This window comes from Bos mutus, chromosome 9 (genome assembly GCF_027580195.1).
Source record: "Bos mutus isolate GX-2022 chromosome 9, NWIPB_WYAK_1.1, whole genome shotgun sequence".
Taxonomy (NCBI): Eukaryota; Metazoa; Chordata; class Mammalia; order Artiodactyla; family Bovidae; genus Bos; species Bos mutus.
In genome coordinates this window covers 19,689,349-19,704,717 of record NC_091625.1, presented here as the reverse complement: position 1 = coordinate 19,704,717, position 15,369 = coordinate 19,689,349, and the positions used below count along the sequence as shown (strand labels likewise).

The 15,369-nt window shown below is 37.1% G+C and overlaps 1 protein-coding gene across 1 annotated transcript in view; it reads left to right on the top strand.

Moving 5' to 3' along the window:
* The window catches only part of ELOVL4 (ELOVL fatty acid elongase 4), a 40,244-nt gene extending 25,238 nt beyond the window's left edge, over window positions 1–15,006 (top strand). Inside the window, exons 2-6 of the mRNA XM_070376235.1 lie at window positions 3,698–3,885; window positions 5,057–5,137; window positions 8,351–8,522; window positions 9,686–9,813; window positions 12,364–15,006. Coding sequence (XP_070232336.1) covers window positions 3,698–3,885; window positions 5,057–5,137; window positions 8,351–8,522; window positions 9,686–9,813; window positions 12,364–12,639 — 845 coding nt within the window. The 3' untranslated portion in view covers window positions 12,640–15,006. The remainder of the gene's footprint in view (window positions 1–3,697; window positions 3,886–5,056; window positions 5,138–8,350; window positions 8,523–9,685; window positions 9,814–12,363) is intronic.
* Window positions 15,007–15,369: the final 363 nt, after the last annotated feature.

Here is a 15,369-nt window from a genome sequence, read left to right as displayed (position 1 = left end):
ACAGTTTATTGTGATCCACACAGTCAAAGGCTTTGGCGTAGTCAATAAAACAGAAGTAGATGTTTTTCTAGAACTCTCTTGCTTTTTCTATGATCCAGCAGATGTTAGCAATGTGATCTCTGGTTCCTCTGCCTTTTCTAAATCCCAATTGAACATCTGAAAGTTCTCAGTTCATGTACTGTTGAGGCCTTGCTTGGAGAATTTTTAGCATTACTAGCATGTGAGATGAGGGTAATTGTGTGGTAGTTTGAACATTCTTTGGCATTGCCTTTCTTTGGGATTGGAATGAAAACTGACCTTTTCCAGTCCTATGGCCACTGCTGAGTTTTCCAAATTTGCTGCCATATTGAGTGCAGCACTTTCACAGCATCATCTTTCAGGATTTGAAATAGCTGAACTGGAATTCCATCACCTCCACTAGCTTTGTTCATAGTGATGCTTCCTAAGGCCCACTTGACTTTGCCCTCCAGGATGTCTGGCTCTAGGTGAGTGATCACACCATCGTGATTATCCGGGTCGTGAAGATCTTTTTTGTACAGTTCTGTGTATTCTTGCCACCTCTTCTTAATATCTTCTACTTCTGTTAGGTCCATACCATTTCTGTCCTTTATTGTGCCCATCTTTGCATGAAATGTTCCCTTGCTATCTCTAATTTTCTTGAAGAGATCTCTAGTCTTTCCCATTCTATTGTTTTCCTCTATTTCTTTGCATTGATCACTGAGGAAGGCTTTCTTATCTCTCCTTGCTATTTTTTGGAACTCTGCATTCAGATCTTTCCTTTTCTCCTTTGACTGTTGCTTCTCTTTTTTTCTCAGCTGTTTGTAAGCCCTCCTCAGACAACCATTTTGCCTTTTTGCATATCTTTTTCTTGCAGATAGTCTTAATCCCTGCCTCTTGAACAATGTCATGAACCTCTGTCCATAGTTCTTCACGCACTCTGTCTATCAGATCTAATCCATTGAATCTGTTTGTCACTTTCACTGTATAATCGTAAGGGATTTTGACTTAGGTCATACCTGAGTGGTCTAGTGGTTTTCCCTAGTTTCTTCAATTTAAGTCTGAATTTGGCAATAAAGAGTTCATGATCTGAGCCACAGTCAGCTCCTGGTCTTATTTTTGCTGACTGTACAGAGCTTCCCCGTCTTCAGCTACAAAGAATATAATCGATCTTTCTTTGTGATTTTCTTTGTTACATAGATTATCTCATAGCAGAGTTCTTTTGCTCTCTGCATATATCCCATGGGAAAAGCCCTCTAGTTTGTGGATGGAGGTGGGACACCCCTGCAACTTCTTTTCTTGTGACCGGAAGTAGAGCCAAGCTTTAGGATTTAGGGGCTTTGTATTAGTCTTTTTCTATAATATAGAAAAATAGAGATCTAAGTAGATAAATACCCCATGTTTTAAGGGGCCTTTTGACATAGAAAGATATGAGTGCAGAAGGACAGCATAGCGACATTAAAGAAGACTGCCCAACCACTAATGAGACCACAGTGGCACAGTGCCTTCAACAAAAGCCATCCCACCGTCTTTTAAATTACCCTCCCTATAAGAGGACTACTATCCCTCCTGTCATTTAAGTATTTTAGTTTATTTTTAGTTCTGGAATATGTTTTGATTTAAGTGACAGACCATAATTTCTATGAATAGATAAGATGTAGGCTTCTACTGTAAACTATAAAGTGAAAACAGTTCCTCTGGGTTTTCTATTCTTGTTCTCATATTTGTGGTTTTTTTTTTTTCCTTCTTTTTGAGTCAGTATCCCATCCTTGTTGTTGTTTAGCCACTAAGTCATATTCGACTCTTTGTAAGCCCACCAGGCTCCTCTCTCCATGGGATTTTCCAGGTGAGAATACTGGAGTGGGTTGCTGTTTCCTTCTGCAGAGGATCTTCCTGACTCAGGGGTCAAAACCACGTCTCCTATATTGCGAGGGGATTCTTATTGACTGTGTCACCTGGGAAGCCCCATCCCACCCTTCTAGCAACTCTTCTTTTATGGAAACCATAGTTATTAAATCACTTCCCAACTTTGGAAGCTATGTGATTAAATATTTTTGTACTTGTGTTTCACATGTTCTATCTTATTTTCTGTTGACAGTAATATAGAAACAGACTAATTTATTTTTATGTAAAGTATTTTGAAAGATAATTAACTTATCCAGAGCTGTTTCACATATATAGTTTTAATAAAACTGACAGTTTAAATAGACATTGTAATGAGCAATCAAATTACATTCCTTTAGGCTAGGTTTTAGGAACTGGCTAAAATTTTTTAACTATTGAGAAATATATTATTTTCCTCAAAATACAACATAGAAATAATATGCATTACCAAGAATAAATTAGACATTAGATTCACAACCTTCAAAATGCCATTTAGCTTTTAGAAATATAAAAATTGACTTCAGTGTCTTTTTATAATGTAAATTTTTGTCTACCTCATATTTCATTATTATGCATCTCAGAAATATTTGTGGCAAAACTCTGTTATAAATTTGATTCAAGATTACATATTTGAATTTAAAGACAGCTGACTCAATTTAAATGAAATAATGTGTTACATTGGAGATATATATATATATTTACACATACATAAGGTAAATGATTTATAACTTTACAGAAAAGCACTTAAGTTGATTATATTCATCGGAAAAGAATAAATTCATGTTCTCAAGAAAAAAGAAAAATGTCTTGAATATGGTGGTTGCCATTTAAATAAATTATCAAACTGTAATGACCTCTAACTTAATCCTCAACTTAATTAAGATATAACCATACTCTTGTCTTCAGCATCCAGAAATGTTCCAGGGGATGGCTTCCATTCTCCAGACCTTTTCAGTTTACTAAATTTTTCCTGCTTTTAGCATAGGAGGAAGCAGCTTCCAAACTGTGCTGATTTATTTCACGTTTAATATAAGGTCAAGTTTCTCCTTTAAGTATTTTCTGTCTGTGAAACCTTTGATTAACATTTCATCCCAAGCCTATTCTGTATTTTCAGTGAACCTTGTTTCGTCTCTTTGTTGTCAGGGTTCTCTGTCAAATGTATAAGGTGTACCTTATATAATGCAACTTCACTTCCAAAAGCTACTCCCAGGAATTGGTCTTGTTTCTTTGGTTTAAATGTCATGTAGTTTTTAAATGTATATCTTTTTAATTGGAGGATAATTGCTTTACAGTATTGTGTTGGTTTCTGCCTCACATCAACATAAGTCAGCCACTGGTATACGTATGTCCCCTCCTTCTTGAACCTCCCTCCCACTCTGTCTCACCCCTCTAGGTTGTCACACAGCACTGGCCTGAGCTCGCTGCATCATACAGAAAATTCCCACTGGCTATTTTACATATGGTAGCATACATGTTTCCATTCTACTCTCAATTCATCCCCCTGTGTCCACAAGTCTGTCCTCTGTGTCTGCATCTCCACTGCTGCCCTGCAGATAGGTTCACCAGTACCGTCTCTCTAAATTCCATACATACGTGTTAATACACGATATTTGTTTTTCTTTTTCTGACTTACTTCGCTTTGTACAATAGGGTCTGGGTTCGTCCACGTCATTAGAACTTATGTCATGTGTTTTTGTTGGAGCTCTAAGGATCTGTATTTGGTCACAGAGGAAAGCTAAGTTGAAATGTGGCACTTCCTAATAATTTCATTTGATAAAACGTTTATCATGTAATGAATTTTGTGTCCCCTCTGTAGATAAACGCGTCGAGAACTGGCCTCTGATGCAGTCTCCACTGCCTACACTTTGCATAAGCACCCTGTACCTCCTCTTCGTGTGGCTGGGTCCAAAATGGATGAAGGACCGAGAACCTTTCCAGATGCGTTTAGTGCTCATTCTCTATAATTTCGGGATGGTTTTGCTTAACCTTTTTATCTTCAGAGAGGTAGGTTTACTAAAGTTCACTTTATACTTCCTCAGGTCTGTTGCAAATTAGAAAATAAGAATGTGTAAAACTACGATTGGAATGTTGTGCCGTAAGATAACTGTTAGCTCCTCTAAGAGTAAATTTTATGTTATTGACATAAGCATGGATAGGAAAAATCTGAAACATACATAAAGGATAAGACTTGTTTAAAGTGAAATTTGGGAGCAGACAAACTGGATTCTAAAATAACCCTTACTAGTTTTTCTGACATTGGAAGTTCCTTAACTTTTTTGAGGCTCATTTCCCCCATCTATAAAATGGGCATAATACCTATCTTCTAAAGTATCAGAGATAAATGAGATAATTTTTGCATAGTGTTTACAACATATTAAGACCTCAGTAAATAGTTGTGGCTATTAATATTTCTCATTCAGCAGTTGCAGGTTTGGTAACTGATGAAAATGTGCAGATGTAAAATACTGATTTCAAATTTAAATCCTACCACATAATATAATTGTACTAATATTTTAGGTTGGAACTAAAATGAGTTAACTGTTATACAGCTGTTGCTGCTAATCAATGTATACTTTTCTGGACACCAACAAATTCTCTATGGCATTTTAAAAGGAAATCCTAAAAGCTAGACTGACCCAACCACTTTTTAAGTTATAAGAGTGAAAGGAGTTTGTTTTCCAAGAGACTCCTCATTAGTGTTCAACCTGAACCCAGCAAGCTGAACTGGTGATGCTAAGAAAATGAACCGTATGCTCCTTTTAAAAAATCTCTTTAACTGACAGCGTAGCCTATAGAAACTCAACATCATAAAAAACTTTAATTTATTTGGCTACTTTACCTAATTTGTTAGATGCAATCCACTCTGGTTCAAAACTAGAAACCCATGCAACTCTTGCAGCATGATTAATCACAGTTTCTCTTAATATTATAATATAGATAGAATGTCTCAGTCCAAATTTTACATGTCATTTTAAATTTAGATTTCAACTTAAGAATAAATTGATGGATGATTAATTTTAGAAATTCCAACATATTAAATGTTTAGTGCATTTGAAATTTATTTTTAAGACAATATTGCTTTTAAAAATATTTTGGAGGTTTGCACATTGTATGTAGTACTTTTAAATGCTATATCTTCTAAAACTTTACTCCAAATGTTATTTGCTTTTTCCAGTTACTCATGGGATCATATAATGCAGGATATAGCTATATTTGCCAGACTGTGGATTATTCTGATAACATTCATGAAGTCAGGGTAAGTACATTAAAAATACTGGTAATCAGTAGAAGTTGGTTTAATTTTGTAGTCTCTAGTCTGTGAAAAATATGCTTTAAATGTAGTGGTAAAACTATAGTGGGATTGTTTTGGGTCAGTAAAACTACTTTTTAAAAATTACATAATTTAAAATCCATTTTCCTTCCCCATTATCTTTTCTCATTTGATGATTTGAGAGTGAATATGTGTTGGACTACTGAAATGCAGTACTCAAAAAAAAATAATAATAGTTCCATGTTTAGTATAAAGATTATATTAGATTTTTGTTTTTTGGGGTCAAGAATAGAAACTCTTGAAGTTGAATTCATTTGTTAAGAAAGTATGAGGAAGACAAATATAAACGATTTAATGTTTAGTAAATTAGGCATAGCACAGCTTGTATAGGTATAAACCCAGTTTCTGAGAAAAATATTTGAGAAAAATAGACTAGTAATACAGTGTTTTCATATTTTACTTTGTAGTCACCTACATCAGTAAAATTGCCATTTTACTCAAGTGAAGAAACAAATTATCTTACTTTGTTAAGTATTTATTGAATGCCTCTTGTATACTGTGTTCATATTAAACATGTGTCCATAACATATGTTATATCTATGTGTGTGTTTTATATTAGATATAATATATATAGTAATAATATAATATGTAGTAGCTGGCCCTGAAAAAAAATAGCTCTTTAGCATTGGGGTTCAACAATATAAACACTAGTATTCATCAAGACCCAAGACTTGCTTTAATGTATTTATGATTTTATGCCTCTGTCTTCATTTCCCCATTAGAAGACTTAACATGCTGATGAAAAATTACCCCTTTTGGTTGTCACGTTGGTTTTAATCATTCAACAAATGTGTATTGAACATCAGCTATACACAGATAGTACTGGGAGCCCAAGTGGAAAGGCAGACAGGGATCCAGCCTTTGTGGAGCTGGCTTTCTAGCTAAGCGGGGAGAGGCAGTCGTGTAAACAAAAGGTTAACGGGAGCTCAGACCTGAGATTGCCTGAGGGGAGCCCCTTTGTTTAGGTTTGTTGCTAGAGAACCTTCTCCTGGTTGGAGCAGAGGAGCACTGGTCTTGCTTGCATCTGGAGAGAGAAAAGGAAACTTGTCGGACTTGCTTTCTTTGAGGAGTGAGCTTAGATAAACCCTTTGGGTGAAACAACATGTTAACGTTTGGGGGATAAAGTTTTTAAAATACCACTCTGGGCATTGTGTGCCTGCCCTCTGGCATGCGTAAATTGATCAGTTCTTTAAAAATGTAGCTGTTGTGAGACCTGATATCTAGGAGGAGAAAGGACAAGAGTGGCAGCAGATTGTATTTGAACATTTCTTCCCTCTCTGTTATTCTGAGATGTGGCAGAATAAGTGTTTTACTCAGAGACTCATCTTTGTATTCGTTGTTATGTAGCTAAGAGGGATCTTCTCACTGGATGTAGCTTTTCAGTTCCCTGGTGGCTCAGATGCAAAAGAACCTGCCTGCAGTGCAGCAGACTTGGGTTTGATTGCTGGGTCAGAAGATCCCCTGGAGAAGGCAGTGGCTACCCATTCTAGTATTCTCGCCTGGAGAATTCCATGGACAGAGGAGCCTGGCGGGCTACAGTCCATGGGGTCGCAAAGAGTCAGACACTACTGAACGATTAACACTTTCACAAACTAGAAAGAAGGATTGTTAATTACTGTTTATGAATCATTGCTGATTTAGAGTGCCAGATAAGAGGGAAAATAAGACATGACCTCTTCCCTTCTAGATAGAGTTTGCATACTCTGTTGCTAAGTCAAGTCCAAGTCCGCAGACTATATCTCACCAGGCTCCTGTGTCCATGGAATTCTCTAAGCAAGAATACTGGAGTAGGTTGCTATTTTTGGCTCCAGGGGATCTTCCCGACTCAGGGATCAAACCTATGTCTCCTTCATTGGCAGGTGGATTCTTTACTGCTGAGCCACCTGCAAAGCCCCTTACTGCACCAAAATGTTACACTTTAAAAGGATTTTCCAGGCAATAGTACTGTCGTGGGTTGCCATTGCCTTCTCCGACTAACATAATAGTGAATATTAAATATAATGTTGCTGTCAGTAGTTCCCTATTTCAAGTTTGTTTTCAAACAACTTTATCATTTTCAACAATGTTATTATGCAAACAGACTCAGTAAATAATTCTCAGTTTGTAGATACATTATTTTTTTCTTTGGCTGTTCTCTTTTTTCCTTGCCTACACTTTATAATCGTAATTTTGTTTTTCAAAAGCGAACAGCCAAACCCAAACAAACACAAACCCATGGCATCCAACAGGTGCTCTTATCAAATGAAGAAAGACCCCATCAGCTCTGAAGAGCCTAAGCCTTCCTGTGAATGCATCTGCCAAACTGCTGACACACACAGGTTTACCGTCAGATTTCAGTTTTGTACCGCTGCCTTTGCTGTTGGTATGTAGGGCAGATGTCATAGAAAATACTTGACATAAGAAAGATGAATCTAGATTACTATTTTAGTGGGATTCTTGTGAAATATTTTAAAATGTATATACAGAGGTCACCTCTCACTGGATCCTTGGATCCTTAATCTCAGCGTGTAATGTAATCTTTCTGCACCATCTGGTGTCTTAATTAGAGCTCAGGAAAAGAAAAGACTTACTCATGTAAGCAGGATTATATTTATGACCTAGGAAATATTTGTTGCGTGTGTGTGTTTATTGCAGTTTATCATTTTAAAAATTTCACTGCCTAATAAAAAATAATGTGGTTAAGTATTTTGTTGCACATGTTAAAGTGAGAAAGAGAGACCAGTTGCTACTCAAGCATACTTGCAAGAATATCTGAGGCTGGAATATAGGCTAGGCATGAACAACTGAAATACCTTTATAGAGTAAATATCTCAGTTTCTCTACCACATTGAAAATCATAGCAGTTGAAAGTGTTCACAGCACTGCAATCAGCAGGTTGGTACCCATGACATCGGCTATGAAACAGACTGAAAATTTCCTCTGAACTGTTGGCACAGTGTAGATATAGATTTGGACTCTTTTATTTCCCATCATTTTCCCCATGAATAAATGCCTACGTTTCACACCCACTTAAACAAAAATGATTCTATGCCTCATACATTTTGTGCAGTAAAAATTGCTTAAGACTTAACTTTAGTAGACAACCATGTGATAGTATCATCCTGGTGTTTATAAAATGCTTTCCCTTTCTTTCTGCAGATAGCTGCTGCTCTGTGGTGGTACTTTATATCTAAAGGAATTGAGTATTTGGACACGGTGTTTTTTATCCTGAGGAAGAAAAACAACCAAGTCTCTTTTCTTCACGTGTATCATCACTGTACCATGTTTACGTTGTGGTGGATTGGAATTAAGTGGGTTGCAGGAGGACAGGGTGAGCATCTTCAGGAATGTGTCCCCGGGTACTAAATTACATAAATGTGTCGGGTGGAGAGTGGTGAGAATTTGACTTGGTCTAACAGCAGCCCCCTCCAGTTTTCTTGCCTGGAGGATTCCATGGACAGAAGAGCCTGGCGGGCTACAGTCCATGAGATCCCAAAGAGGAGGCTCATGACTGAGCAACTAACACACACACACACACACAAATATATAACTTACTTCCAGGCTTAATTATTCCTGTGTTAATGTCACTTTAAAGAAATTTGAAGAAAGTAGAGCTTTAGCTGTTTATCTGTGACTACTTTGACACCTAAAGATTTACCCCAGAGATTAGCATAAATGAATCCCAAGTGTAGCAAACAGTATTTTGAGAGGGAGCAATTCTAGTGGTACTGATCCAGAGGATACCAAGATAGAACTTCTCCATCTGAAGGTTCCGTCTCTTCTCCAAGCCCAGAGCCTGCTCTTGTTCTCAAATAGGCCCCAGTGTACCTACTGCTTCTTACTCAAAGGAAATTGTATGTAGCCTTCTCAGTATTGAAGAGAATCTGAACTCATAGTTTGGCCAAGATCTGCCTCCAGCTTTTCAGATGCCTGTACATTGGAGATAATTCACATCATTGAGCTGGAAACAGACCATTCCTCTGATGGGGACCCAGGGTACAAGTCATACTACACTTCACCTTGCTACTTTACTTTTAAACTATTTAGAAATCTAAGAAATGAGTACTATTTTGTTGTAGCTATGTGTATCGGCACGTGTAAAGACAATAATGAAGGATTTACAAGTCTGTTTAAACCATTATATGTACCCTGGCTTTTATTCCCCCAAGAGCAACAGAATGAAAAATAATATTGGCAGTATTAGGACCTACTTAAGTATATTAGGGCCTATTTGAGCCACTTGGGAAGTCCTTTGCCTTTGAAGAACACCCATTTTTATTTATATGGTAAAAGCCGGAGTCTAAACTGTAAAAATATTTGGCATTATCTGAAGAGAAGGCATGTCCATTAGAACTATTTTACAACTTTTATTTCTCGTCTATACTCAGAATTAAATGTTGGAAAATAATGTAGATTGATTTATTTTACGTTCAAATGGTTTATCACCTATTAAATAAAGATTTCTGTGTCTTGTAACTACCTCTTTTTCTAAAGCATTTTTTGGAGCCCAGATAAATTCCTTCATCCATGTGATTATGTATTCATACTATGGGTTAGCTGCCTTCGGCCCGTGGATTCAGAAATATCTCTGGTGGAAACGATACCTGACCATGTTGCAGCTGGTAAGTTCTCAATTAAAACACTGAGAATGTTAGACTCTCATTAATTGTGAAGTGCTGAGTTATTTTCAACCATTTTACGTTACCAAACTGGCTTTCTCTGTGCTCCAACGATAGGAGTTGAAGTTGATAGAATAGGAAACAGGAGTCCAAAATGGCAGTGGCTGAAAGACAAGGAAGGGAAAAGCCCGCAAAAATAGAACAAAGGAAGGTTTGAGGACCTCAGGTAAAACAAACAGCATTCTTGGCTAGCCCAATTTGCATAGGGCAGGCCCAGGGGGAGGGAAAAACATATAAAAAGAGGAGCCAAAGGGCTCTCTCTCTCTTTCTCTCTCCCCTCCACCCCGCATGGTGGGGCGTTCTCTTCGCGTCTTTGGGTCAACATGCCCTCACGCCTCGAGGATGGATCTTCCTGCTATTATCTAAATAAAAAGGAGCTGTAACACTGATTTGTCTAAGAGCTATAACACGGTCCATTTGAACCCTGAGAGCTAGAACACGGTCTGTCCAAGACCCGAGAGCTGTGACACGCCAAGCGCTTTAATGTCCGTCACTCCAAATCTTTGTTGTGGATGAGACAGAACCGAGGAGCATACACTCGTCTGACAGTTAGAAAAATAACTTCTTTCTTAGTTTTTTCCCACTTAAAATGTTATTATTACTTCTCTTCATTCTGCCCTTAAATAAATTTTGTTTTTTACTCCCATTTTTCCGTCCTTGTGAACAGATCCTATACATTTAGAATAGGAAAGTTGTATAGAAGTCACAGAGCCAAGGAAGGGGTGGGGTAAAGGATGGGACCAAGGGGAGCTTCCCTGGCCACCCAGTGGTTAAGGCTCCATGCTTCTACTGCAGAGGGTGTGAGTTTGATCCCTGGTCAGGGAACTAAGATCCCATATGCAGCGCTATGTGGCCAAAAAATAAATAAGTTAAAGGACGAAGGATCAAAGAACTCTTAATTCTCTAACACACAATCCTTAGAGAGCAGAGCTTGGTATACTCAAATGTTCATCTTCAGAGCAGACAGTTCGCAGCACCAGCCCCTAGTAGGACTTCTGGTAGCATCTGGGTGACTGAGTGCAATCTTCAGGAAATCCAAAACCAGCCTGGTAGCTATTCTTCAAGCCTTGGAATTTATTATAATTTGCTTTAATCATAGCATGTGCACAATTTTATCAGTGGAATCACATTTGGAAATATCATTCATCTCTGTTTTAAGTTGCCAAACAACAGGCTACCCAAACAGGAAGCACAGCTTTTGGGGAGTGCTGGGTGTGCAGGATTCATTTGTAAGTAAAATGCTACAGGAAGCTTCCTCCAGTTTTTGTGTAACCTGTTTACACAGTTTGTATAATTCGTTTCTCTCAGTTATTAGTAAATGGACCCAAGAAAATGAGATGAAGACAGAAATCATGTGAACTGTTGTAATCTACTTTGTGGGAAGACTGCACCTGATTCTCCTTGAGCGATGCCCCACTCAGTCACCCCCCAGACACACCCTTTTCCAGCGTTGCAGGTTCTAAGAATCACTGTGAAATCGAAAGTCCCTAAAACCTGGATTTTGCCTTGGGAAACTTTTAAAGTTTTTCAGTCTGATAGAAATTTGGAGCTATATATGGGATAAAATTTTAAAATAATACTTAATATAATAATATTGATAATGCTACCCTTAACAGAGAAGCTGCAATTGCCCATTTTAAATAGGGTGTTAATTTTGTGAAGGGTAGTGTATTTCCAAGGCAGAAGTTCTCACAGCAGTGAATCTTGTATGTTAACCTTGTAAAAAATTAAGTGTTTAACCCCATGGAATTAACCCCATGGAATTCATAAACTCTTATATTGAGAACCATCCTCTCCTTTTATACTTATTATCAAATATCTACTAAGTTTTACCAAGAATCTTAGTTTTTAAAGGATTGTGTTGTCAATTTTTAAATTAATTTTTCATTAATTTTAAAATGCATATTTACCTGTTTCCTATAAGAAAACAGATAATGAACCATTCTGATAAACTCATTTTTAAAAGTATTTTTAAAAGTATATGTACCAGCTTGCTAACAACTTTGTGGAAAGAAAGCAATATATTTGGGAGGAAAACAAAAACGGAAGTGCCTTCACTCTCTTAGGCCAGTGATAGTCCCTCTCATTAGATAATGTTATTCAGCATTATCCAAAAAATAATCCCCAGGGTCCAGAGGCCAAGGGCCCAGGAATCGTGGGGATCAATGCGGAGCCCTACCCTCAGGTGGTACTCGAGGGAAGAGACGGACAGTCCAGAAGTCAGCAGATGCAAAAGACATAATTCCTATGAAACAGAAAACCAGCACAAACCAGAACCCTTTGGTTAAAGGGATGGAGGACCCCATTGGGTGGGGGTATTTGGGTCCTAGCAGGAAGCCCTCGTTGAGGACATGGTTTTGAGATGCAGCCCACGTGAGAAGGAGCCAGAGAGCTCTTAGGTCTTGGGCGCTGGGGGCACGCACGGGCCTGTCTGGGTCGTGATGAGCTGTTGGCTCCCCACGGTAAGCGCACCTGTGCTGTTCTGTTTTTCAGGTTCAGTTCCACGTGACCATTGGGCACACAGCACTGTCCCTTTACACCGACTGCCCCTTCCCCAAGTGGATGCACTGGGCTCTCATTGTCTATGCAGTCAGCTTCATATTCCTCTTCCTTAACTTCTATGTGCGGACGTACAAAGAGCCTAAGAAAGCAAAACCCGGAAAAAGAGCAACGAATGGTATTTCAGCTAATGGTGTGAACAAATCCGAAAACCACCTAGTAGTAGAAAATGGCAAGAAGCAGAAAAATGGAAAAGCAAAAGGAGAGTAAAATGAACTGGGCCTTACCTGGGGTTGACAGTGAGGAAGTTCCCACTTCATTTAAGATTTCAGGGAAAACAGAAGCAAATGAGGGTTTGAGGGTGGGGAGCAAAAAGGCAAATGTGCTCTATGTATTATTAGTAACCTTTAGATTGAGTAAAGTGTTAAATACAACACCCAGATGTTTTATTTATGAAGTTTTTATTTTAAACTTTTTTTTTATCAGCCTTGATGTTGTCAGACCAAAGCAATCATCACGTGACTTTGGAGACCCTTCCCCCGCACCCCTCCCCCTGCATTCACATCAACAGTGCATGAGATTTTTCATTTCTCTTCATCCTTCAGTGTGATGATCACAGAAACATGGTCTTTATGCATTTTTTTTTTTTTTTTAAGCTAAATTGCAACTTAAGTACTGATGAAAATCAGTTACCTTATCTTTTCTGGTCCCAAACTGAAAATGCAGATATTTTAAAACGTGCACATTTGAATTCATTTGCTGACTGGAATGATCAAGTCTCTCCACCTGTAGTCTGAAGATACCCTTTTGGTTGGAATTAAATTTTAAAAATCTGATGATCTTTGTAGACTCTTAGAGGCTTTATGATGATGGTGTTGGTGAAAATAGAATTACAGTAAAATCCTGTCCAGTGGCTCAAAGTTCACTGTGACCTGCAGCACAAATCACTGTGGGAAACAATTTTTGTGATTAAAAGGCAGCCTTTCAATACTCCTGTTACTACTAGATATATATTATGAAAATTAAGATTACTGTCTGATTGGAACATGAAACAATTTATGTGTCTACTAGTAACATCATAAAATAGTTCTACATTTATGTGCTGTTAGAAGAGAATATGTTGATTTTTATCAGGCTTTCCTTGTTTTGATTTGTGGCTGTTACCGATTTTTCATATGTGGAAATACACCTACCTCTTCTGTTGGAAAGAACATTTAAAATTAAATAAATTTTAATTAAAAAATCAAGGAGTCCTCTAATGTAAATTTTAATACTAACTTTCAAATTCACTAACTTTTTTTTTGTTTTTTTTACAAATAGCGTACAGCAAGCTTTTTTGTGAAATTATCCTTCTCTTTCAATGTGTTTAATTTTGGAGTGATATTTCTCTGTGTCAGAGTTGCAAGATCTTATTTGTAACTAGATACGAAATGTAAACCCGTTTTGGTGCGATATTCTTGACTCCTTGGTGCTAAAGATCATTAAATTCAATGCTTGATTATTACAAGGTGTTAATTGCTAAGACATAAAGTGAGTAAAAGTGAGAGTAGTCAGAACCAGAAAATTAAATTTGCTCTTTACCAATGAAGTATTTCATGTAATGTAAAAACACAACTGGAAATTCACTGGGAAAGAACATGTACTATGTCTTATTACATAGGTTAAATTGCTAGTGGGTATTGCACAGAGATCTTGTGACCAAAAAATAAAAAGGCATGAGTATTTCTAAGTATCTTTAAGATATCAAAACTGCATGTGCAGGATGTAATGCTGTTTGTGCAGACTATTTCAGAGTACTTTGTAAACTATGAAATATTTATTGTGCATTCAAATTACACACTCCCCCCCTCCCCCTTCAAGGCATGCAGACATGAGAACTACAGAAAATTTGCAGCACGTAATAGTTTGATCTAGGAGGATTCAACACTTTTGTTTTTACCGCTCAGTTTGTAATGACTAGAGATTTGTAAATCTTGTGAACATTCTGTACTGGTTCCCTAGAGCTATTCATTCCCCGCTACCTGATTTCAGCACAATAAATATACTACTGCTGTGGGAAAAATGATTTTTTTGGCTACTCAGTTTGTTATAATATAAATCTGCTAGATATTTATTTATTTAATTCAGTTGTTAATATTCTAAATTATTCCCTGCTGCCAATTTCTAATGTAGACAAGAAATGAAACTAGAACTTGGGTGTCAATAATTTCTGGCAAAAAGCTTATTTTTTCATGGTAGCATATTTTTACTTTAAAACTTAGATGTATCTTTGGAAGAATTTTTGGATCCTGACATATCATTTTGTTGTGAATTCTTACATTTGTCATTTCAAATGTAAGCTTTTTTTTTTTTAAAGAAACTTTTAATTTTATATTGGAGTGTAGTTGACTAATAATGTATTGGTTTCAGGTGTACAGTGAAGACATTCAGTTACGCATATCCGTGTATCTATTCTTTACCAAATTCTTTTCCCATTTAGGTTGTTATATAATACTGAGCTGAGTTCCCTGTGCTATGCAGTAGTAGGTCCTTGTTGGTTATCCATTTTAAATATAGCAGTGTGTACATGGTAACACTATTTAATGGTGTGCTGTTTTTTGTTCTAAAAATAAAGTTAGCAAGTTCTCCTGTGCTGATATTTAAATCTTCCATTCTTTACTATACTTTAAGTTTTTTTTTTTACCAAAGATAATTTTAAGATATAATAAATACAGGCTTTTCTGATGGCTTTCATAATTTCTCTATCACCCCACTAAATGCACATGCCTCATATGTAAAAATCAGTGAGGAGGATTGCATCCTCTTTCTGGTAAAACTTTGTCATTAACTTAAGAAAAGTTTTCTAACACAGAAAATAGGGAATTTCTGAAATATTTGCATTGACTAGAAATAATTGAGATGTGTTAGCAGTGTGTTTTCCCATTGAATTGATAACTATGGCTCTCTTTCTTCTCTTTTCTGTGTTACTCCTGGCTCTGTTTTGCTGGTGGACGCTGACTA